The 24,627-nt window shown below is 48.0% G+C and overlaps 1 protein-coding gene and 1 long non-coding RNA gene across 2 annotated transcripts; one reads left to right on the top strand and one right to left on the bottom strand.

The window, feature by feature from the left end:
- The first annotated feature begins 48 nt into the window (after window positions 1-48).
- TMEM132A (transmembrane protein 132A) lies at window positions 49-24,419 on the top strand. Its single transcript, XM_081930462.1, has 11 exons — window positions 49-517; window positions 11,690-11,904; window positions 12,005-12,223; window positions 14,835-15,235; window positions 15,717-15,866; window positions 16,834-17,026; window positions 17,127-17,270; window positions 18,070-18,275; window positions 20,427-20,703; window positions 21,550-21,741; window positions 22,373-24,419. Exons 1-11 carry the CDS (start codon window positions 445-447, stop codon window positions 23,567-23,569), a joined length of 3,267 nt encoding a protein of 1,088 aa, XP_081786588.1. The 5' UTR covers window positions 49-444; the 3' UTR covers window positions 23,570-24,419.
- Window positions 6,374-14,223, bottom strand: LOC309381034. Its single transcript, XR_014173271.1, has 2 exons — window positions 13,351-14,223; window positions 6,374-7,461 (listed from the first exon to the last, which is right to left on the bottom strand). It is a non-coding gene; the product is annotated as an uncharacterized lncRNA (long non-coding RNA).
- Window positions 24,420-24,627: the final 208 nt, after the last annotated feature.

Here is a 24,627-nt window from a genome sequence, read left to right as displayed (position 1 = left end):
CGCCGCGCCCCTTTTCCCCGCCTTGTTCGGAGCTGGCTTCGCGCCTCTCCCGCCGGCCCGGGGCGGCGCGGCTAGTGGGGCACTGGGTCGCCCGTCATCGAGGGGGCTCTCAGAGGCGCTTTAGGACCCAGCGGCGCAGCGGGAAGGCGCTGATCCCATGTGCTCCGGTCCCCTCCCCCTGCCTGCCTGCCTCTATTGTCTGAGGCTGAGCAGCCCGGCGGCGGCGGCGGCGGCCCGGGCAGGGATGCGCGGCTTGCGCAGCGCACCGGCGAGCGCGCACGGCTGGCGGCGCTGATTGCCCGCTCGCACCTGGAGTTTGGCGCCGCAGCGGAGCCGGGCTGCCGTGCGTGTGACTGTGTGTGTGTGAGAGAGAGAGAACATGCGCTCCACAGCGCCGGGAGTGGGGATCTGAGCCGGAGTTGGGAACGGATCGGCTCCTGGAGAATGGAGTCCCCTCGTGCTGCTGCCCGCTGGCTCCTGCTGGCCGTCGCGCTGCTCCACCTGCGCGCCCCCGGAGGTGAGTCCTGGCTGGGGCTGGAGCCCCCTCGCCGATCCAGCTGCGGTTTTTTTTGCCCCTGGCTGGGAAATGGGGGTGCGATCGCGACTTGGATGTGGGGGTCTTGCATGTTCCTAAAGCGGTGGACCACCCTCCCCCGTCAGAAACCGATGCCGTCCCTTCCCCCTGGTTGGTAGGGACCCTCTTTAAAAAGCGGCTTTTGAAAAACTATACTGCCTTCACTTCGGATCTCCATGGAAACAGCTGAACACCTCTGCGCGTCTGCGGGGTTTGTGTGCGTGGGGAGCCAATGGGCTCTTCTCCCCCTGCTCCCCCTCTCCGGACCCTTGAGCGCTGCTCCCTGATCTCCAAGGAGGTGCCCCTCCAGTTGTTTCCCGGGCCAGCAATGCCCCCACCCCACTCGATCTCCCCGTACTGACAATCAGGTTGAAGGGGAGCATTTCGACCCCCTCCACCCCGCGTTTTTGTTTATTTGTTTACCGATTTACATGCCGGCTTTCAAAACAGAAGTTTTCCCCAAGGTAGCTTCGGAACCGAGCCAGCTCTGGGCCCCCACTCTGCACCCTATAGGACCCCCCCCATGTGCTTTGCCGTTGCTATCGCATCTTTTATGCGTCTTTCCTCTACCTGCTGCTGAAGGGGGGGTGAGGGAAGAAACAGATTTCCCTAGGACTTATCTGGAAATGCAAATGACTCTTCAGTTGATGCTGTAATTCAATTAGCTTTTGGTAACCCCCACCCCTTTTTTCAGCAAGACATGATTATTCCGCACAGTGTATCTCCCCCCCACCCTCCAAGCCTGCAAGATGGGTAGGCTACTTGCAAATGATTCAAGCCTTAGAGCTGATACTTCTTCCCTTGGGAAGCTGAAGCTGATGAAATTGTATATTGTGTGGAGAAAGAGAGAGCAGAATTCTACCTGTTCTGGCTGAACCTCTCCCCTCAAATGCTCCACCCTGTTCCCCAGTCCTTACTTCAGCCTTCTGAAGAAGCTTTTCTCCCAATATGGGTCCTTATGCTGATTTATTTGCTCCTGCTCTGAGACTGTTACTGTTCTCTGACTTTGATGTTCTACAGTCATTTCTCCACAGGCAATTTGTTGTAGTCAGAATGTGCCACTAGTCTTGCGTTGGTTTAGAATCTCGTATCAAGGCTTATAGATGACCACATACCACTGTAGCGAGTAGCAGCACTTTTCAGCTGTTCTGAAGAGCGAGCATTTCCTCCATCATTTCCTCTTTTAAGCACAATTGTTGAGATTATAGCACCAATTGTCCCAGCTCTAGTATAAATTCCTATTAAGCAGAGGGTGCCAAGCAGTGCTTCTTCCCCTTCACTAATGTTAACTGCACAACTGTGTGCCTGGCTGATTTAAAAACTGCCTCCAGAGCCATATGGACAGCCATTGACGAAGGAATACGACCTAAGTCGATCCCTTAATGCAGATGGCTTTTGGCGGCATGCATGATATCCTCCACAATGTATCTTTGATGGTTTTGGCCAAAGAAGAGGCGCCCAACATTGTTTTGATCAGATTGTTCCTGTGTTGAATTCTTGACAGAAAGCTCATTTAGTCCCCTTGGAGCAAAGGATGTTTCTGAGCATCAGTCATCGTCGGAACCATTTAAAAAGTGACGAATAAATCCTCCCCTTGGTCCTGTTCATTCAAGGGGAGCCTGTGAAGCTACCAGGAAATGGTTATTGCCTGCAATATCTCAAAGCGGTGGTGGATACATTTATTGTTCGCAGCCGCTGCTTTTGAAGTGATGGCAGAACTGGTGGGTGCTTTAAATGGGAGCATCCCTGGAGAAAAACTGGTGTACAAGATGGCATATCAAAGGAAGAGAGTCCTGATGGTCAAAAACAGAGGGAGAGAAACACAGGGAGATGATTAGATAGATAGATAGATAGATAGATAGATAGATAGATAGATAGACAGACAGATAGATACCCTTGAAGGGTGTAGCACCCACCCACTGAGGTTTGTATGGAAGGAAAGGGGGGAAACTCAATCAATCCAAGAATGAAGAGGACAGGTTATATATCTGGATCATGTTGTCAAGCTGACGAGGGGGAAATTGATGGAAGAAATAGTGATTAGCAGAGAGGGGGAGCAGAGGTGACAAGAGGTCTCACCCTGAGGGAGGAAGAAGCTAAATTTGTAAAGAGACCACTTGTTTCCTTTCTCCTTCTGTAACCTAGAGGGGCAGGGTGTGATGTCACGGTATCTCTCAGCCATCTGCTGCTTCCTCAGGGGAAAGTCTGTGACCCGACCCAGGGCTTGTGGGAGGTGCGATAAGGGGATCCCCGCAGGGCTCAACATCATTAATGCTCTGCATACAGAGGACTGAGTGGGGAGAGCAGAACTGCTCAAGTTTATGGAGGTTTCATTATGGCCAGGGATGCACAGCTCCGTCTCTGTGTTAGCTTCATTGTTAGGCAGTTTCCAGAGGGGCAGCTGTATTGTTAGTAGGTCACAGCAAAGACAACCAAAAGAGTCTTGTGGCACCTTAAAGTCATAGCCGTTTTAAAAATGACGTATGCCATAATAAAATTAGTTAGTCTTTAAGGTGCCACAAGACCCTTACTGTTGGGCAGAGCACTTCTACATCCCCACTATTAATGGCCGCTAGGTCACGAAGAGTCGGGCACGACTAAATGACTAAACAAACAACAAGATCAGTGCAATATAGTCAAGATACTGTCCTTGTCTGGCAAACATAAGATGAGGAGGACAGGATTGCACTGTCCGTTTGTTGGATATATGATTTTCTTTGGTCAAAAAGAAATTTTTCTAACTTCTACATGACTGTCACACAATTAAAATGTGCTGTTCAAAGTCTGAGTGAAGGGTATCCTTGCTCAACAATTGTAAAAAGTTGTACATGCTCTCAGGGGTAGATTTAAATTTTCTGGTTTTCAAAAAATGTGATTTTTTTAAAAAAACTATCTTTATGGAAAAAGAGGGGAGTGTAAGTTTTCCTTTAAATCGCGTACACACACACACACACACACACACTCTTTTGTGGTAAATGTCCAAGAAAGCCTAAAATAAACTTTCTTTTGTAATTCACCCTTATCTCCAGATTTATTTATTTTTTTGCAGTCTCTGACTTTCTCTATTACTTTCTTGGTCCCTTCATGTCTTTTATTTGCTTGCTTAAGGGAATCTGATCTTCTCTGAAGATTTCTTTTTGTGTGTGCCCTTTTTGTGCCTGCATTTCCATTTTCTTTGTAGTGCTGGATGGCAGACTGTAATATTTTGGTTGGGGCGTTCCTAATTCCGTGAGCTGGGATGGCATATGCAGAGCAAGGGGATTTGGGTGGGGAATTACTTGCCAGCTCCCATGTAGGGATTTGGCTTTTTAGTCTTTTTGAAATCTTACTGCTTTCCCTGAATCACAGCCAGTATCTTTGGTTTGGTTGCTCCACTGATGCCTAGAATCTGACTGATGCTGACTCTCTTATTTAGCCTGAAGAAGAGAAGGTTCATTTATGTATTAAATGGATATCCTGCCCTTTCTCCCAAAGGAGCCCAGGAAAACATCAAGATTAAAGAGATACAGGATAGTGCACTCTGAATATCTGCTATGTGGAAGGTGAAGCAGACTTTTTTTTCCTGCTGCCGCTGCAGAGGGCAGCTCTAAAACCAACGGACAGAAATGGTAGGGAAGAAGATTTGGGTTAAACATTAGGAGAAATGTACAAGATGTTCAAAAGTGGGACAGGCTGCATTGGGAGGGTGTGGATCTCTTTCACATTTAAGCAGACTTGATAGCAATCTGTCAGGGATGATGTCATTGCACCCTGCATTGTTGGTGCTGCCTTGAGCAGGGGTTGGACTATCATGACCTCTGAGGTCCCTTCCAGTTCTGTCATTCTACGATTCTCACCCAACATCACTTGGCCAACTCTAGCAGAGCATGAATGTGCATAGCACGGGGGAGTGGGAAGGCTCGTTCTTCATTCAATGCATGCAAGCCAACCCATGCCTATGGCTTGGTCCTTGTCCTCCAGGGCAGCACCCGAGTGACACACTGAGCTCATAATGGGAGAGTTGGAAGGGACCCTGAGGGTCATCTAGTCCAACCCCCTGCAATGCCGGAATCTCAGCTAAAGCATCCATGGCAGGTGGCCATCCAACCTCTGCTTAAAAACCTCCAAGGAAGGAGAGTCTACCACCTTCCAAAGAAGTCCATTCCAACAGCTCTTACTGTCAGAAAGTTCTTCCTGATGTTCATTCAGAATCTCCTTTGAGCTTGTCATGAACAAAAGGTGTTTGGTTTTGCGCTGTACCCTTATTTCTAGATGCACACGGGAGGGGAAAAAAAGGTGTGGTGTTAACATGTCCACGAACACAGCTGTGCCAGGACCACATCCTCCTGCTTTGGTGCTTTCACTTTAACCCAGAAGAATTGAGTGGAATCCTTGTAAAAAAAAACAGGGATGTGACAACTCATAGTGATATTATATGCTACCCAACCCTACAAAACATGTGATAACCACAAGCACAAAAGGAAATGTGCAGATAATATCAGAGGAAGATGAGTGAAATAGATAGTTCTGATCTCTCTGCTCTTGTCTGCAGTGCAGATGGGTAGGGAGCAGGGTTGGATTCTATGGACGCTGGGAAGATGCATTTAGTCCCCCCAAACTGCCCTGTTCTTATACGCCCTTTGTGTGCAGTTTCTTTGCATGTGGTGCTCTCCGAAGAATTGGCTGTACATTGGCTTCTGGCATTGGGGGACCGAGCCAGAACAGTGTTAATAGGTTGGATTTGAATCAGGGAAACCTGGGTTCAAACCTCCACCCAGCCAGAAGGAGCTCGCCTACTGTGCATCATTTGGACAGGGCATTATCTGTGAACCTATTTTACAGAACTGTGACCAGAATCTATTAAAAATGCATACATAAAGACCCAACTATATCTATCAATCTATCATCTATCTCTATCATCTATCATCTATCTATCTATCACCTATCTATCATCTATCTATCTATCTATCTATCTATCCATCCATCAATATCTATCATCTATCTATCTGTCATCTATCTATCTATTTATCTATCTATCTAATCTATCTATCTATCATCTATCTATCTATCTATCTATCTATCATCTATCTATCTATCTATCATCTATCATACTGGGATAGCTCACCCAGCAGAGCATGAGACCCTTAATCTCAGGATTGATGGGCAAAATATTCCTGCCTTGCAAGGGGTTGGACTAGATGACCCTTGTGGTCCCTTCCAACTCTACAATTCTATGATTCTTTCTATCTGTGGCCAGAATAGATACACTGGAGGAATGGTGGGACAGGAATATTCTAGTGTTGGGGAAATGAACAGCGTCATTTTGAGAGAGCATCCCCCCCTTCATACTAGAATATGGCGTTTGGATGATTGGCACTTCACAATTGGAGGGGAGGGGATGGTGGACTTGCTGCCTGCTAAAAAAAAATAACAACCCTTCATTGGCCCAGTTTTAAAGGGATACTAATAGCCTTGGCAACCATCCGCTGCCCCAGTGGCTGTAGCAGCAACAGTGCTTGACCTAACCCCTCGGACACAAGTGGGAACCTCTGAGGTTCCAGCTGGAAGGCTGTCTTTACAGCTAGAGATGTCATTCTTGTTTTTGAAGGGCAGCTGAAAAACAACGAAACCTCAAGGCAGCAGCCTTCAAAAGATTCATCCCGAGTGATGTGCTGAATGCCATTTCCATGACCGCCTCCCCCCCCCCCCCGATGGACCGCTACAACTGTCCTCCCAATGGGGCAGCCTGCTACTACACACCACACGTGCCCCCTCCCCCTCAGGCTCCTTTAATGCTAGGATCATGATGCCTTCCCCCCCCCCCCTGATAGATAATTCAGCGGAGCCTCTAATTAGGTTTCAGTTAATTAAGAGCAGCATCATTATCATTTTTAACATTGTTTGGGAGCTGGAGAAATCCCAAATTAAAGCTAAACCCCAAAATCTATTTGAATATTTCCCCCCATACACAAAATAATTGCGAGGGGAAGAAAAACAACATTCACCAAAACAGAACAACAATCCCTCCCTCGCACATCCTACAGCATTAAAATGGCTGCTTTGGAAAACCTCAAATCCCAGGTGGAACTGGGGTGTAGATAGAAATGTTAACAAAACTGAACAAAGCATATTAGCGGACAGATCAGAAGTTTCATTAGGTACAATGGGTGCCAAAGGAGCTCTTTACTGGTTTATTCTGGTGGGTTCCACACCTGCCTTAAAATGACCCCTCGTTAACCAATTTTAACCAGCATATTGTCCCCCCCCCCTTTTTATTGAAACCCACCTAACAGATGCGATGTAAGAGTGCACAAACTTGATTATAAGAATGTCAAGGCTTTGTTCCGTTCTTCTATCAAATCGCAAAAATTAAAAATAAAGGGCAGAGCAAAATTGTGGTGTCCATTCTCTGGAGTTTTTGAAATAAGGGGCATCCATTGTGTTTGACAGAGCTTTTGTGTGGAAATAAAGAACATCCCTTAAAAAGATGTGTATCTGCTCTCCCTAATCCCTGCTTTCCCCTGCTTAATTAATGCTGGTCTTTGGCCACCTTCTGAGTACTACTCTTCATAAAGAAAAAAAGGGGGGGTTCTTTCTGACACTGGTGTAGTTGATATATTCACCCACCCCACCCAACTGATGTTTGACCTGATCATGGTTTATTAATTCCAGGGAGAGAAGATTAAAAGATGAGGCTTGTTAAAAAAAATATTTTTTTTGCTGACTGTCGCTCAGTTCTTTGGCGATGGACAACTATGATGTGTGGTCCAAAGAGTTAAATGATCTGACTTGAAATCCCTTTCTCTCTCAGCTACTTGAGCTTTTTCATTCCATTTTCTCATCTGATGATGTGTTTGTACCGTTCTCTGGGTGCCCAGAGAATTCAGAGAAAGATGAGGTTTGCATTTCTAATGGGAAACAAGCAGAAATGCAAACACCTTAGACTTTTTAACACACACGCACACAAAATCTCCCCAGGCTTTTCATGAACACAAAAGCAGAATTGCTAGCTCTAGGTACTCCTAATAATTGGATGTGTCTTTAAAAAGGATGTCATTTTCCTTCTACAATTCCATTTATTTTGTATTTGTCTTCTGGATTCTTTTAAATGCCTTGGTTTAAAATCCTTCATAACGAGAGCATTTTCTCTTCCCCAAAAGGCAGCTACGGTTTCAGATAACAGCCTGACATTAAGACAACTAAGGATTTTAAATTTGCTCATGGCACAATCCACCACGGGAGATCTCTTGTTCAGGCTCCATTGAGAACAACAGGGGCTAGCTACACAAGAGTGCGGCCTGGCTCCTGCACAGCTTCCATTCATCTCAGCGGCGCTTGTGCAGGAGATCTCCCAGGTGAGTGCTGCCCTAGGATTACTAACACACTGAAGAAATTAAAAAGATGTAAACTCGATGCTCTCGTTTTGCAGTACGCTTATGTCTACCACGCTCCAGGTAAGACTGGGGGCAATAGTCTGCAAACTGATGGGAGAGAAAGTCTTTAGTTGAAAGAGCCCCGGCACGATTCCATTTTAGTAAATATCTATTCCTGCGAGAGGGGAGTCCTGTTAGCCCAGGAACTCCATACACACTTACTTAAAGTAGATGTATAAATGAGTAAATTAAGCGAATTTGGAATGTGCAGAAAATATAAAAAAAATAATAATTAAGGAACTGCAGAAAGAGGGGGAAGGAAGTCGAGTTTTGAAATGTTAAAATGATTGTAAAATTATTGAAATGCGTAAGATTGAAAACAATAATAATAAATGAATAAATAAATAATAAATTGTGCTACTTTTCTTCTGAAAATTTACCTCCCCAACTTCTCTTACCTCAGCTGAAGAAAGGAGCGGTGTATACACATTTTTTTTACTTTGTAAGTTTTTTTTTAATGTGTAGGGTATTTTTGGCAGGGAAGCAGCGCAAGGGAAAGGGTTTATGAAGCCTCTCTCACCCTCTGTGCCAATGCTCTCCTTCAAATCTCAGCTTTGTCGGCTGCAGTGTACAGAAGAGGAAGAAAATGCCACTAAAAAGAATCATGGGTCGACACGTAACATGTAATTGCCCCTGAATGAGCTTGAAATCGAATCCACAGGGTGTGTGGGAAGCTAACGGATTGATGAGAACCAGTAGTAAGAAGCCAGGGGGAAGTGAAATTAGGATCTGTTTCTTAGGTCTCTTCAAAGCATGGTACAAAATCTCTGTGAGTATTGAAAATACACAGTTAAGGCGTCTGTAATCCTGAATAATGACCTAATCTTTACTTTTCCTATCATCTCATATACTCTGCTCTACCACCTCAGGCCTCTTAGGCATAATGTACCATGAAGTGCAGTTTACAAAATCATAGAGCTTGATTTTTTCCAAATCAGTGACATGCCCAAATCAGCTCAGCTTGAGTTTGCAGTGGTAAATTGGAATGAAAGGCTCTCGGATTCATTCAGAAATATGGTTTGTTTTTGTTTTTTTAAAACCACACACACACACGGTAGGATTTCTGTGTCTTAGCTGCCATTCAAGCATGAAGACATCCTGAGATGGACCTTGGCAGGAGGTGGAGTAGCACTGCCTTGGGCTAGAAATCTGTCTGATCCCATAAACAGAACTAGGTTGGCTCATATCTAACTGCCAAATGTCATGCATCTCACGCTGCCATTCATGCATTTTCTGGTTGCATGCATTTCCGTGCTACCTTTGTGGGATTTTCAAAGAGAGGTAGAAAATTCTCTGTGAATGTGGCATAATTTAATCTCCTTTTCCAGACCATAAAAAAATCCTGTATATTTAATCTTTTAGAAGCTTGAAATGTTATGCTTATTGAGCAGTTAAAAAAAATTGGTAGCATTGTCCTTGTGTTAGAGTTTATTAGATTACCAATTATAAGTCCCGTTTTTCAAATAACTGATTTGAAGCTAAAAGGTGATGTAGCCTATATATTAATAGTGAGTGAGTATGGATTGTTATGTAGCCAAAATAGTACAATCCGTACATGAGGGAGATATCAGCAGACTTGGGCAGACCCCAAGATTTTCAGTACAAATCATACTTGCAGGGGGAGGGGAATCTCAAAACAGCCCATAGAGAACTGAGTGTATTCAGTGGGCATGGAATCTGGACTGACTATTGAGAGTGAAAAGGCTGAAAATGGGGTCAGGAGAGAGGAAATGGAATGGAGTATCCTGGTAGAGTGCATGTTTGGTTGGAACTCTGAACAGGAGCACTGTACACTGACATGTTTGTTGCAGGTGCCTCTTACTAACTTTGCTTCCGAATCACACCCATTTATTATTTATACCCCACCCATCTGGCTGGGCTTCCCTAGCCACTCTGGGCGGCTTCCAACAAAATATTAAAACACAGTAATGCATCAAACATTAAAAGCTTCCCTAAACAGGGTTGCCTTCAGATGTCTTCTAAAAGTCTGGTAGTTGTTGTTCTCTTTGACATCTGGTGGGAGGGCGTTCCACAGGGCGGGTGCCACTACCCAGAAGGCCCTCTGCCTGGTTCCCTGTAACTTTGCTTCTCACAGTGAGGTAACTGCTAGAAGGCCCTCGGAGCTGGACCTCAGTGTCCGGGCAGAACGATGGGGGTGAAGACACTCCTTCAGGTATACTGGACCAAGGCCATTTAGGGCTTTAAAGGTCAGCACCAACACTTAGAATTGTGCTCGGAAATGTACTGGTAGTGGATTTAGGTTCACCCCCACCAAATAAATGATGACTGCTGACCAGAATCTTTAACCAAGGTTATGTGCCCATAACCCCAATTCAAAAGCAAGAACTGCTTGGCAATTTTTGTGGTGTGCCTTTTCACGCAGCCCATTTTTGTGGTGTACCACATGTAGCCCATTCTTTAAGTTTCTACAGACAGACCACCTGTTATCGATCAGGCTCAATATACTGTAGTTAAATTGAGTTATTCTGATAAGCCCCAATTCCTGTAACTATTTAGCTAGAAATGAATGCAAGGTTTGGGTGGCTCTCCTTGTTATTTTTCTCTAGTTTTGTATATGGACAACTGTGCCCTTTATCCCCTTTAGTGGCATATCTACCACACTTATACTAAACAGATGGGATAGCTAAATGCTAAACTCTGAATCCTAAATATACAGGGATATGCAAATAACTGTTTGGGTTTTCTTGGTTTGGTTTGGTTTTTTACACACATTGCTCTGTGCTCATTTGGCAGCTGCATAGACAGCTGAACGTTGAGTTTCTAAGGAGGGAAAGAAATCATCATCATAAAAAATAAGACAATGCAAGATCAGCCATGAATCAGAGACGCTGTGCTGGGGGCCAAACCTATAATCTGACTGTAATAGGAGTGGGTATCAGAGCTCCACAGTTATTAGAACATCAATTGGAGAGAGATGAGAAACTTCCTGAAATATCTTCCCGAGAGAGAAATTGGAAGTGGTGTTTTTTTTTTTTTTTTTGCTTTCCAGAATGTGTATGAGTACTGCAACAGCATGTGCGTGAAATTTATGGGGAGAATTGTCACTGCTTTTCCTTTTTCCACACCTTGATTTCAGTTTAGTAGGATAAGGAGGGCCAGAGGAAGTCAGAGTGGTTCTGGCTCTTGAATCCTAGGCCTGAGGCTGGAACACATGAGGTTTGACTTTGATTCCTGGTTCAGACAAGGTTAAAAGTTTCAAATGCCCTACCCATGCATTGAAATAGCATGTGAGGGCTGGTGTTGCTGGTGCATGCAGCAGCCACACATCTGTCCATGCGTTCAGCCAGTGTGTGAAGGGGATTTACTGACTGGTGAACATGTCTAGGACTCCCCCATGTGAGGGGAGCATTCTGATTGGGCGCCAGAGTCCTGCATTGCATCAAGGAGCTCGGTCTGCACATGGAGCCCCTTCGCACACTGGCCAGACATGCAGACACAAGGCGCCATGACTGTTGCACTTGTCTCTGGGGATTATGACTAGTCTGTATGTCCCCATGCTGCCTGCACCCATTGGAACACACAGAAGGTGGAACACCTGAACTCTGGCAAGTATTCACTGCCTTTATTTCAGCCTTTCCCATTGCTAGTCAGGGTTTTGTGGAAGAGCACGTGTATATCTGGACTGGGGTATGGGGAGAGGTTGAAAGGCTGATGTTGGTGGACGTGGTTCTCCTCTTTGCAGCGGACTGTGAATCTGAGTCTCCTGAAGCGGTGTACCTTCCAGCCGAACTAAAAGTGCTAAATGGCCCAGAGTACTTCCGTCTTCAGCGTACAGACCGCTACATGCCAGGAAATGCCTCCCTCAGCTCCCGCTCAGAGACCTTCCTCTTCCTCCACCGTCGACTGTCAGGGAAGCCCACCATCCAAGCTGGCTACCCCCCTTTCACAGCTCAGCAGGTAAATAGTCACATGCAGCTGTGCAAGGGGACTCCCTTTGCTTTCTCGATTCCTGCTGTGAGGCGCTTCAGCAGAGCTCAAGACTTCCTCTCTTCCCCAGGCAATACCAGCTGATGACTCCCAATCCACAGACGTCTCCACTGCCTGGGACATCCGGGCTGTGTCCATTGAGGGCACAGTGTCCCCTTACGAGCCATACACCAGGGTGCTCTTCCACCTCCAAGGGCAGGACTGGATGTCAAGACAGCAGGCCCTGCCATGCGTCACCTTACATGTCTTCCACCAGGCCCAGGTGGTTCACCGTGCCTGCCACCTCCAGGTTGGTCAATGAGATGCCACTTTTGGGTAGTCGTTGTCGTCCCTGCCAACTGCCTTGCTTAGGAGAGATTTGGTACATGACCCTGAAATGTCATAGGATAGTCTTCAGCAGCCTGATGCTCTCCCCATGTTTGGGACTGCAATTCTCTCCTCACAGGGCCTGATAGGAGTTGTAGTCCCAAACATCTGGAGGGCACCAGGCTGCCTAAGGCCCACAGAATAAGTTCTGGTATGATTCACTGTAAGGATTCTCTTGTAAGCATCTATCAACAAACTAGAAAGTGGAATGCCGAAGTTGGCCAGGGATGTCATATGAATCCCCTTCCTTGGATTATTATTATTATTATTATTTTAATTTTTAAGAAGAAAATGGACAAGCATCCATCTGCTATGGTTTACGTCTACAAATCCTCGGTGTTCCAGGTGGCAGGACTCATGAGGCTCCTTCCAGCACTCTGATTCTAGAGCAGAGATGGATAGCATGAGACTCTTAATCTCATTGTTGTGGGTTCAGGCCCCATGTAGTCCCTCCCAACTCTACAATTCTGTGAATCTATGATATTAGGGCTCATGCACCTGTAATGATTGCAAAGGAGAGTGAATTTCAGGAGAGGAAGCTTTTCATCATAGTTCTCCAGAGGTGAGAAAAATCCCTTCTTACACAGAACGTTAAATTTATACAACGGGTGCCTTTCTTTCTATAGCTTTGTTATTTCTGTTGCATGTTGGATAATATGAAACTGTTTCCAAAACTGGGAAAACCTCTTTGCCCACCCCCCACCCCCATAAAAAGATGAATGGGCTCTTTTCTAAATATCTCTGTGTGGGGAAGATTTCTGCTTTTAAAATAACTGGTTGTTGTTTTTAATTACACACTCATACCACTCTTCAAAAGAAAGCAAAATTTAACAAGCTCTCCGCTGTTCATTCAGAACACGTGTGAAAATGTTTAGTATTTTGCTGGGAAGAAAACCGAAATGATAAAGCACTGGAATTACCCTGAGCAGGTGTTGGCTTCTGTACTGAAGATGCTTCACTGCAACTTCACACATTGGGAAATGCAGGGATTCTACTTTTGCAGGTTTCCTGGAAGTGCAGAAATCAAATGCGACTCACAGCTCTACTTACCAGGACTTTCTGTAATGTGTGAAGCTGCCCTCAGGGTGCTCATATGGAGAAGGGAGGGTGCATATTCTGTTCTTCCATGCATTGTGGGGGATAGTTCAATCTGTTAACATGGGAGAGGCATTTGTGAGCAAGTCAGTGATTCTTCAAGCCATTCCGTTGCTCTTGCTGAAGCCTGGGAGGTTTAACATCCAACTTGTAAAGGGCTGCAAAATGTCAGCAGTTCAACTTGGCCTTCCCTGTAGTAGCCCATTAGCTTTATTCCCCGAGCCCCCTGTCAGTTACCGGTGGCAACTGGTTGAGTGGTGGCCAAGCTCAGCAGAGAGCTCCCTCTGCACCCTGAGGCCAAGCATGTGGTAACTGTCAGATCTGCCTTTTTTTGAGCTGGTGGCCTGGTAATGTCAGAGTGAGTCTGTGAAGTTCTGCCTTGATGTGGGCTTCCTGCTGCATGCTGGTCCTGCTTTACTGACTACTCTGGCTTCAGATCCCCACCAGAAGATGCGTGGGCTGGGTGAGACAGAAAAGACAGGGACAGAAGGAGAGACAGAGTTGATGAGCAAGAACTAGTAGAAATGGAATATGGTGACAAGCAGGATGGGCCCTTCCATGAACCAAGGTGAGCCTCTTCACTCAGGTGGCAGAATGCGCAGGGCAGCAGATGGTGCTTCTCACCGCCCAGTCCCCCATGGCTGCCCCCCCACAGTCCCACCTACCACCCCGCTGTCACCTACCCACCCTTTGGCAAATTTGGGCCCTGTGTGCGTCAGCCAAGGCCATAGAGCCACCATCACTGACCACTACCTACAGTAACTAAGTGGCAGAAGAACAAAACAAAAGCTAATTTCTGGTCACTGGACCAAAGTGGACAGAGCTATATTCCTGCCCCCAATCCCCTTTCATCAGAGTGAGGTATTATGGCATGAGATAGGCCCAGAAAGAGCTTGCACCACAGCCCTTCACCACAGGGGCAAAAAGTGGGACCTCTGAGGACCTCTTGGTCAGACACTCAATGTGTCTTTTAAAGTGAGGTGGGATAGCTGCCCTACCAAGGCTGGTTGAGAGGAAAAGAGTGGCAGTTGCCACTTAAGGCGGGTTGGGAGGAGGGGCTGGGAGAAAGAGCAGCTGCCGGGTGACATTTCTTGGTCTGCTTCAGTCATCAAAGTGTATTGGGCTGATCCTGGTTGTAGGGTAAGGTGAGGAGAGAGTAGCTTTCTTGGACTCCCAAAGTAAGGGACTATAGCTCAATGGTGGAGCTGTTGCTGCATGTCCAGAAGGCCCATTTCTGGCATCTCCAATTATAAGCATCTCAGAGAGCTAGTCTGAGAGAGACCTTTCCTGAGATCCTTGAGACTCAATCAGAGCAGGCCATACTGGACTAGACAGACCAATGGCCTGACTCGGTGTAAGGCTGTTGCCTGGGTTCACATACCATGAGGAGGGACTTAAAAGGAGCACATGGTTTGTCTCTCTCTGCTTCTCCTGACCAGGCACCGCTGGGTGTGTGTGTGGTGGAACTAGAGCTCCCCCCTCGCTGGTTCTCTCCTGCACCCGCCAGCAGCCAAAGGAAGGGAGAGGATTCCACCATCACTCCTCTGCGGGCTGAGCTGTACTACACCCTGGAGCCCACGCTGCCCGGGAGGACGCCGAGAGAGTGCCTCCATGTCCGACCCCGGGAAAGGCCACGTCCGGGCACTGAGGGCGGCAAGGAGCGACTGCACTATGTGGGCCCGGTTGATATCAGGGTAATGAGCCTGCCACGGCGCCAGGAAGTGCGGCTGGACGACAACGTGATGGTCCGCGTCCCCGACATGGCCCTTCGCCCGGGGCAGCTCTTCACAGCCACTCTCATCCTGCAGCAGAACTTCACGGCCGACCTACTGATCCTCCGGTGAGTCAGGGGAGCCAGGCCTTGGGATTCCAGCCATAACGTTCTCATTCCAGTGAATGATAAAGGAATCTGAATTCTTAGGGGGAGCTTTCTAGTCAACGGTGGTTATGTTAATTCTTAACAACCAGAGAGCACTTTCAAGTGTTCAGGCGCTTTGTATGTGTTATTTATTTGTGATCCTTGCTAAAAACTTAACCGTCAGTATTCTTATCCCTCAATACGGTTTATCTAAGGTCACTTCATGACAGAAGCAAGAATCAAACTGGGGACTTCCTGATCCACAGCTCATTCTGTTAGCCACTATGCTACACTAGCTCGCTGGTGCCGTCTTCCCTCAATTATAGGCAGTTCAAGCCTCAGGGTGCTCATTCCTCCGGGGCCTGGCCCTCGTTATTCCTTAGCTTATCGCCAGAGCTGCTGTGAAACTGTTTTGCTGGCTTTTTCCTGTCTACACACCTTACTTTGCTGGTTTTCCTTTCAGGATCAAGGTGAAGAAAGGGTTACAGGTTTTGGCAGCCCGCCCTACCAGGCCAGAGGCTTGGACTGCAAAGCTGGACAAGTTCAAGGGGGCCAAACACCACACCGCTCTGGTCACTTGTCGGCGTTCCCTTACTAGTGGCTTGGACTGGAGGTAGGTGCTCATTGGACTTCTCTTGGCGTCATGAGGGCTAGAAACTTTTTGTTTATTTCAAATGAAAGCTGAGATTTCAGGAAATAGGAATCTGTACCCAGTAGCACTTCTGTGGTGTTTGTTTTTTTGAAGTTCTTGTGGAATTGCAATATACTCACAGCCCTTACTATATCTCTTTCAGTGGAATTGTTTTGTCTGCTGAACACAAAGACTCTACAAGGGACTCTTGAGGGAGAGCTATACTGTTCAGCTACAGTAATGTAGATAGTCTTGTTTTGAGAGGCTCTCTGTGAAGAAAGTAAGGAGATAAGAGAACACTGAGACAGAAAAACACACCAAACCTTCTCCTTATCCTCTATAAAGGAATGTCAACTAGGTGACTGGAGCAACTTTCATTGGTCCAGACTCTCTAAGCAATATTTGATTATAGTGTCTCCTCCTTATTCTCCGCTGTAGCCTGAATCAAAGACTGGGTCTGGTGATGTGTGAAACTTAACTGTTTGTCCCCCTGTAAGCTTGGTCAGCCAGTTAAATAGAAATTCAGGAATTTATTTGAAAAAATTATTGGGTGTTTTTCTTCCTATCCGACCTTTCCACTCTGTAATGAACAAAAATTGAGAACAAGTCACATAAGCATTAAGAGACAGTATAAATCTCAGCATTGTTCCAGAGGTTAAGCCAAATGCCTGCTGGAATAAAAACCTTTCAGGTCATGACAGAAAACCAAGATTGAGGGGGCCCAGGGCAAAGTGCTCCACCTCCTGGACTCCACAGAAGAGAGTGCCCACCACCCCTGCTTCTTCCAACTGTGCTTCTGAAAGTAGCAGGAAATCTCAAAAGACCTCCATCACTGATCTAAGTTGAACAGGCCTAGTGAAGTTCTATGATCTACTCAGCTTCTCCTGGGCTCTGTGTTTACTTCTGCTTTACACTTAGTGTGTTGTTGCCTATCCTTACCGCCATCTAGGGCAGCAGATTCCCCAGAGTTCCTGTATCTGGATTTTGTCGTGGAGAATGCCACAGGGGGCCTAGCTTCTAACCGTCCTGTCACCTGGCAAGTGGAGTATCCTGGCCAGGACCCTGAGGCTGAGAAGGACAAGATGGTGTGGGAGATCCAAGTGTCAGAGCGAGATGTGCGGGCCTTGGTTCCACTGGTGAAGGTGAGGCCTAGAAGGGCTGTGCTTTCCCTCCTCATAAGGTACCCCTGAGGGGCATCTAACATTGGTTCCTCACTTTTTTTTTCCCCTTGGCCTTCTTCAGGAGCAGGAGATTGTGAACACTGCCCTCCTCACAGGAATCCCCCACTCAGTGCCTGTGAAGCTGGTTGTGGTAGAGACTGGGGGAGCAGTATCCGAGGTCACGGACCAGATGGGCTGTGAGTCTTCCAACAAGCAGGTCCTGCAGGTGAGAAGCTAATATGCCTCACAAAGGGTCTGTTTCCCTCTCTGTGGCCACAGGATTAAAATCCGCTTCCTAGGGGTCTTAACTCCAGACTTCATTCTTTGTCCATATCTCTGGGACAAGTCTCTGTAGCCCCAAAAATGACCAGATGCCCATTTTGTATAAAACTGGTGTTTTTATCTGTCCACCTTAAACATGCAGTGCTGTTATGCACCTGTCTTCCTATGCTCCTTGCAAGCCTCCTCTTTGTTTCATCTGTTCTTACACAGTATCCTTTCTCCTGCTTCCCAGCTTCAGACTTGGCAAACCATGGATTTGTCCCATTCTTTAATGTAGGCCACAGCCTTCTAGTTGCCTCCATGACAGGCCTTGTCCTCATCAGTCTTCTGTCTTGAGCTTACTCTGTCTTCTTCCTCTGTCTTTTCATGGGTTGGGCTAGTGACTGAAAAATGTTGGGTCACAGGAAAGACAAATGTACCTCTCCCTGCCCCCCTCAACCCCCCCCTCTCATTTTTCCCCTTCCACAAATCTTGGGTCCCTGCCAGATCTGCCTTCTTCAGTAGGCTACAAGAAGGTGGAACCCCATAAGAATTCCTGGCTACAGTCGCTGAATGAACTGCACATCAGGGGGAGGGAAGAGGAAGCATATAACAGGCCTATGGCCAGGTCCATAACCAGAAATGGGACCTGAACATCTTTCTTCTCACCTGCTCTGCACCCTTATGCGGTCTTCCAGCATATATCTGGGCCCTTGTCTCTGCATTTGTGGACCTTCTTGATGTGTTCCTCAATTTTTCCTCAGGTATCTGACGTGTGTGATGCTGTCTACGTAGGGGGCAAAGAGAGCCGAGGGGCACGAGGTGTACGGGTGGATTTCTGGTACCGGCGGCTGCACGCTTCACTGCTCTTTACTGTCTGGGCCCCACTGCTGCCCCTGCGCATTGAGCTGACAGACACCTCTCTAGAGCAGGTGCGAGGCTGGAGGGTACCTGGTCCGGCCCCAGATGGGTAAGTGCTATGGAACCAAGTTGGGTTGACTGAGCCTAGTGTTTACGCCACAGAGTGAGGTCTGTGTGCTCTCTGTGCTTAAGCAAGAGGAGAGGGAAGATGTGAGGGATAATCTCAAGGGAGTGTTTAGAGCGGGGATGGGGAACCTGTGGCCTTCCAGCTGTTGTTGGACTCCCAACTCACATCAGCCCCAGCCACCATGCCCTGTGATGAGGGGTGGGGGAAGTTGCAATCCAGCAACACCTTGGCAGGTGGGTGTCAAAGGATCCCCATCCCTGATTTAGTCAGCGGCCAGAGCTTTGATACTCGTAGGGTGGGCGACTTCTCATTCCTCCATGCAAGCCCAGTGGTTCTGTATAGACAGCTGTTGTCATGTGGGTCAAAGAGAACAAAGAATGCAAAACAGAATGATGTATTCATGGACAGTGTTCAAAATTCCCCAGCCATGTTTTGCTACTGGCGCGGATCAAGTTGTAACTACCTGGAGATTTCTGGGCACCAGGTTGATGACTGCCATCTCCATCCTGCCTTGACTTGTGTGTAGCAAAGTCTTGTGCTTCTGTGCAAATCATGACCCCCTAGTTGGGCATCTTAGTCCTCCATCATCACATCAAGGAAAGTAAGTGCAGGGCTGAGTACAGATATATTTGACTGTGCTTCAGCCTTTCCACAGACCCCCCCAAATGGACTCACAGATCACAGCTTAAAAACCTCTGTCTTAGTCCCTTTCCATTTCCACTGTGTGTTTTTCTCCTTCTTGCATACCGAGACAAGTGAATTGTTGTAAGAGCAAGCTACAGTCAAGCAGTGTAGTTGAGAGAGTAGGATCATGTAGTGTTAGAGGGGAACCTGAGAGTTATCTAGTCCAACCCCCTGGCAAATAGAAATTCCTTTGTGGCAACCGTAACCTAGATTTAAGGTGCCATTTGGCACCTAGCTTATATTTCTGAGTTTCTGCTCATGGATGGTCTAGGAGCATGGTTTCAAAATGCACCATAGTCTTTGTCGACATCAGCCTGTTGGTTGATGCTGGGAATACATGGCTCCTCTAAGGCAAGACAGAGCACTGCTCTGCTCCCCTCCCCTTTGATTCCTGTCTTCATAGTGGCTTTCCCCTGTGTCGGTACCTTTTCTGGCACTGGCCTCTACAGTTCTTTAATAAATGGTTCCTGTTATCCTGTCAGGTGGCTGCTGGGGAGATACCTAAATCTCTGAAAAATAACTTGGAGAATTGATTATTTCCATTTGCATTTTGGCAGAGAGATTAATGGCGACAGTGCTCCATACGTATTGTATTGTCTGGAAGTTCCTTGAACATCTTTAATGATCAACGGGCAAACAAAGCATGGCTGCTGGTGGTGCCTTGATTAATACCCAGTGCACAGCAAGCAAGAGATGATGATGTTAATTATGGTATAATATAGTGCCTACAAACTACTAGGTGCTTTACACATCATTCTCCCTAAGAGCTCACAATCTAAAATAACACAGAGAGAGGAGAAAGGGTAAGGAAGGAGAAGGGAAGAGAAGCATGAGAGTGTGCAAGGAGACATATATATATATATATTTTTGCCTAGGTGCAAAGTACCTAAGCTACACAGCAGGATGGCCACCTGACTCAAGTTATAATGGAAATGTCATCTCAATCTTTGGAACTCCCCGCCCATTGATGTGGGCAGGTGCCTTTGCTGTAGCATTTCAGCACCTGCTGAAAACCTTTATTTGTTTCAGAAACCCTACCCAGGCATATAATTTTAGCATGTAATTCTACTACGTACCTTTTAAAAGTTCAGATTTAATTTTAACTTGTTATGTTTACTTGGTTTTAATCTTTGCTTTTGTCAATTTTTTTTTCCAAATGAATATTTTGGAATTTTTCGTTGGAAACTACTTAGAGGTCTTGTGTTGATACAGACTGCTAAAATAAAATCTAAAAATGGTAGGAATTACATTGTGCACACTTGGAACACTCGGTACTCTTGTAGGAAGGTGGAGTAGATGTTAATTTCATGTAAGGGTTTACTTGGGGATAATTCCAGCCTCTTTTATAAAGCTTTTGTCGGGATTACTGAGATAATGCACCTCGAGTGCATTACTTGAAATGTGCCATTATAAATGCTCAGTACAAGTTATCCCTCCTCTTCCGAGCAGCAGCCCAACAGAGCCTGAAGACGGTGGAGAGGAAGCCGAGAGAAGAGCTCGTGGCTGCCGTCTGCAGTACCAGCGCGCCGGAGTCCGTTTCCTTGCCCATTTTGTGGCTCACCCACTAGATGGTGGCCGTCACCTGACCTATATGCCAAGCTCTGATTGGCTGCTGGATGTCTCTCATCTGGTGCAAAAGCACGCTAGAATCCAGGACCCCCGAGTGGCAACACTGGAAGGTGGAAATGTAGTGGTTGGCCAGGAACCAGGAATGACATCTGTCGAGGTAAGGAGCTGGCCAGGGGGGAAAGAGAGGCTGGGGTGCTGTTTGTTGGCTGCTGAGATATAGTGGGGCAAGAAGCTTGCTTGATGTGTGATGATAACTTCAGATGGGTCGCTTAGAAGTCTGGACATGTGCTTTGGATGTTGCGGGATAGCAGAGGTGTTTGAGGGAAAGGTGGAGCAATGGGAAGAGTGAACGCCTAGGAACAGGTGGGTGTGATCTGAACACAGTTAGGATAGGTTATATGGTTTGCTGTGGGAGGAGGGAGTCAGAAGACAGGACACTGAAGTGGGGAACAAAGTGGGAAAGATCCCAGGGTAGGATGACAGGTACAAGCACAAGCTGTATTGACACATGTACAAGCGTTTGTGTGAAACGTTACCTGTGTACACTTGTTTATTTCTAGAGCTCAGCTATTGGGTACACAGGCACACAAATGGTACGTTCGCTGAACATTACATGTGAACATTACATGTGAATAATTATGCAAGTGTGTTCGCTGAACATTACATGTGAATAATTGTGCAAGTGTGCAGCTCAACTGTTTTGAGTTCACATACTCTACACTTGCTGAATGTAATGTTTGAACATCCCAGTGGTGAATGCAGGGAAGTTACAAAGAAAGGGGAATATGGCAGTCATACAAACAGCCCACAAGCGTTTTCCTTTTACATATATTTGTCAATCACTAGTGGGGAACCAGCTTCACTTACACACCAGAGGACGCTTGGTACTAGTTATCTATTTACCAGCTGAAGCAATTCAGAAGAATATCAAAGAATAAAGGTACTGGTTCTGCGAAAAGTCTCCTCTTGAGGGTCATCATGTCCTCTCTATCCCCTGGTTCAGGTGCGTTCTCCTGTTTCTGACTCTATCCTGGGGGAGCAGACCCTGGTGGTGACGGAGGAGAAGGTCTCCATCTCAGAGCTGCAGGCCCAGCTAGTCTCAGGCCTCTCGCTGACACTCTCCATGGAGCCAGGACACCTGAATGTCTTCACTGCAACGTGTCAGGGACTCTCTGCTCTGCGCTCCCTGAAGCAGGTGAGAAGATGCTGCAGTAGGTAGCAGAGGAAGGGCCCTATTGGGCAGTTGGTGGTGTGGCAAGTTTAAGGCTCATCAGCCATTTGGTCCAAGGAAGTGATGGAGGGTGCACTTTGAAGATGAAGCCCCCACCCTGCTTTGGTCCACCCAGGTAGGAGCTGGATTTCATGGCTGCCACTGAAACCCGCAGCCTTGTGTCTCCTCCTTCAGTCTGGCAAAATCTACCTGTACAGACATGTGGCTTGGCACAGTTGTGCTATGAGTTTCCTTGCCTCCACAAATGAGGACCTGAAAAAGGGGAACCAAACAAAGTCCTCCAGGCAGATTTTCAAAATGCAATTCAATAAATAAAATAGCTTCAGTACAAATGACATAAAAACCATCAGAATCAATACCAAAGCAACAGTAAAAAAAAGAGGCACAAATCAGGCGAGCATGAATTCACATAAAAGCCAGCCTCTTAAGGACTTTTGACCTCCAGCCCTGAGGGGGCAATTACCCAGGTTACAGGGGGTCAGTCCCAGCATTCACTGCTCCAGATATGGCAAGCCTACCTCATATTAAACTCAGGGGTGTGTCTAATCTGTGTGGTCTCCTCCACCTCCTGATCCCACATTCCCTTTCCTTGCAGGAAGCAGTGCTGACCATCTGGCTGGTATTCACTGACCACACCTTGGCCCCCGTAGAGCTTTATGGCTGGCGGGATGCGGTGCTCTCGCTTTCTTCACTGAACCCTCGTGTGGTTTCCGTGCGGCTGGATGAGGAGCAGGCTCGCCCCGTGGCCGTGGCGGAGGGGCCGGGCCGAGGATCCCTCCTGCAGCTGAGCCTGCACCCTCCAGACTCCTGCCGCAAGGGCAAGCATAGGGCCCCCCTCTCCCAGGGCACCATGTGGCTGGAAGTGAACTTTGGCCAACACCTCCCAACCACAGGCAGCCCACAGCAGAAGGACCCTGGTCTCCACGGAGAGTCCCCTTTCCAGCGAGCGGAAGGCGCCATGTCGGGTGAAGCAGTGACGGTTGCAACCGTCACTGAAAGCGGAAGGGGGTCACGGAGGCGCAGCCCAGTGGGAGTGGGGCCACCCATGACCAAATTTGAGGAGCCTGGCGGCAGCTCCTATAACAACCCCGAGGAGGTGGAGGTGGAGGAGGAGGATGAGATAGTGAAGGCCCCTGCCAAGGTGACGGATCTGGAGATAGGCATGTATGTTCTGCTGGGGGTTTTCTGCCTCGCTATCTTCATCTTCCTCATCAACTGCGTGGTCTTTGTCCTCCGCTACCAGCGCAAGGAGCCCCCCGATGCTGGTTCGGGGCCGGCTTCTTCTGCCCCGCAGCCCCACAACTGGGTCTGGCTGGGCACCGACCAAGAGGAGCTTAGCCGGCAGCTGGATCTGCGCCACCAGCACTGCCAGGACCAACCCCTGGGCCCTTCCGGCACCAGCGACGGGTGCTGCTGCTGTGCGGGGCTAGAAGGGAAGCTGGAGGCTGTGGCTCAGGAGAGCCCAGGTCCGCCGCCACTGCCACCGCCAGGGCCAGAGATGGGCATTTCTGCCAGCACTCTGGGCCCGCCTGCCCCTGGGAGCCCAGCCCTCACCACCACTTTGTCTAGAAAGAAGGAGGGCAGGGAGGTGGGTGGCCGGCGGAAGCGCGTGGAGTTTGTGACCTTCGCGTCCCCCCCTGGCTCCGCTCCCAGCCCCCCGCCTTCTGCTCCTGCCGTTCAGTCTATCCTGGTGGCCAGCGAAGATGACATCCGCTGGGTGTGCGAGGACATGGGGCTGCATGACCCAGACGAGCTGCGCAGCTACATGGAGAGGATCCGGGGCAGCTCCTGACCTCTGGCTCTCCCGTGCCCCACCTGTACCCATAGGGGCAAACCAATAAGGGATTGGAACCTGCAAGCTCCCCCCCCCCCGGGTGCTCTCTTAGGGTCATCCAGCTGGGCGTTCTCCTCTCCCCCCCACCTTTCTGAAGAGGGCTCTACACAACAGGAAACCAGCCTTGGGTTACTCGGCCAGGGATACTTGGCTGCTCTCTCTATGTTAGAGATCTCCTTCCTTGGCTGCACCACTAAGCCCGCTCTCTTTTCATGCCGGAGAGGGGTGTGCTGGGTTGGAGTCCTCCCCTTCCTGCTATGACCTCAGTGGAGCTACCTCTCCCTCGCAGGGACAGAACCTGGGTTGCCCTCTATGCTTCTCCCCTACTCCCACCCCAGGAGGTGGGGGGGGGGCGGGTTGAGGACTTTGCAGGCTGGGAATCAGCTGCTCAGAGCAAGCCAACTGCGATGTGTTCTGGAAGGGAATCCTGGGGGCCAGTGGGGGTGCCTTCCTTCCCCCGGACCTCCCTTATTGCTTTGACCCTCATTGCCAGTTTGTGTCCATTGTGGTGGTTTGAACAGCGAGTGTCCCTTCCTTCCTGTGGCCTTGAGCCTGGGGCTCTTCCCCTCCCCGCAACTCCCACACCCCACCTCCAAAAAAAGAAAAACAAGCCGGGCAAGGGCAGAACTCCAGCAAGCACCGGCCGGTCCTTTTTCACCCCAGCTGTGTGCCTGGTGTCTTTTAACAGTTTTGTACAATCGCTCATATTTTATACCTGTAGTATTGGGAGGCTGCCAGGCAAGTCCTTTTATTTATGGAAGATTTTTAATTCTTACATTGTTAATAAAAATAAATGATAATTGAAAATAACGAAGGTTTCTGTGTTTTGGACTTGATGGCTTGCTTGCGCTTTCCTTGCTTGGCTGGTCATGGGCAACACTCCCTGCTAGCCAGATTCAGGTCAGGCACTCAGGAGGAGGACCGGCATTGAGGGACTGGCGCAGTCAGTCGTCTGCCAGTGGGCCACACCTCTGTGGCCAGAGGACCTCCTCCTCTCCAGCTTTGCAACCTACTTG

The sequence above is a fragment of the Podarcis melisellensis genome (assembly GCF_964234715.1).
Source record: "Podarcis melisellensis genome assembly, chromosome: 1".
In the NCBI taxonomy this organism is placed as follows: Eukaryota; Metazoa; Chordata; class Lepidosauria; order Squamata; family Lacertidae; genus Podarcis; species Podarcis melisellensis.
This window is presented reverse-complemented; position numbering and strand designations above follow the sequence as displayed.

Bases quoted from the DNA above. Each gene is read 5' to 3' on its own strand.
- TMEM132A (XM_081930462.1), top strand. From the start codon at position 445: ATGGAGTCCCCTCGTGCTGCTGCCCGCTGGCTCCTGCTGGCCGTCGCG. The intron at 11,905-12,004 runs GTAAATAGTCAC...TCTCTTCCCCAG, and splicing joins CCCCTTTCACAGCTCAGCAG to GCAATACCAGCTGATGACTC. The intron at 17,027-17,126 runs GTGAGGCCTAGA...GGCCTTCTTCAG, and splicing joins CCTTGGTTCCACTGGTGAAG to GAGCAGGAGATTGTGAACAC.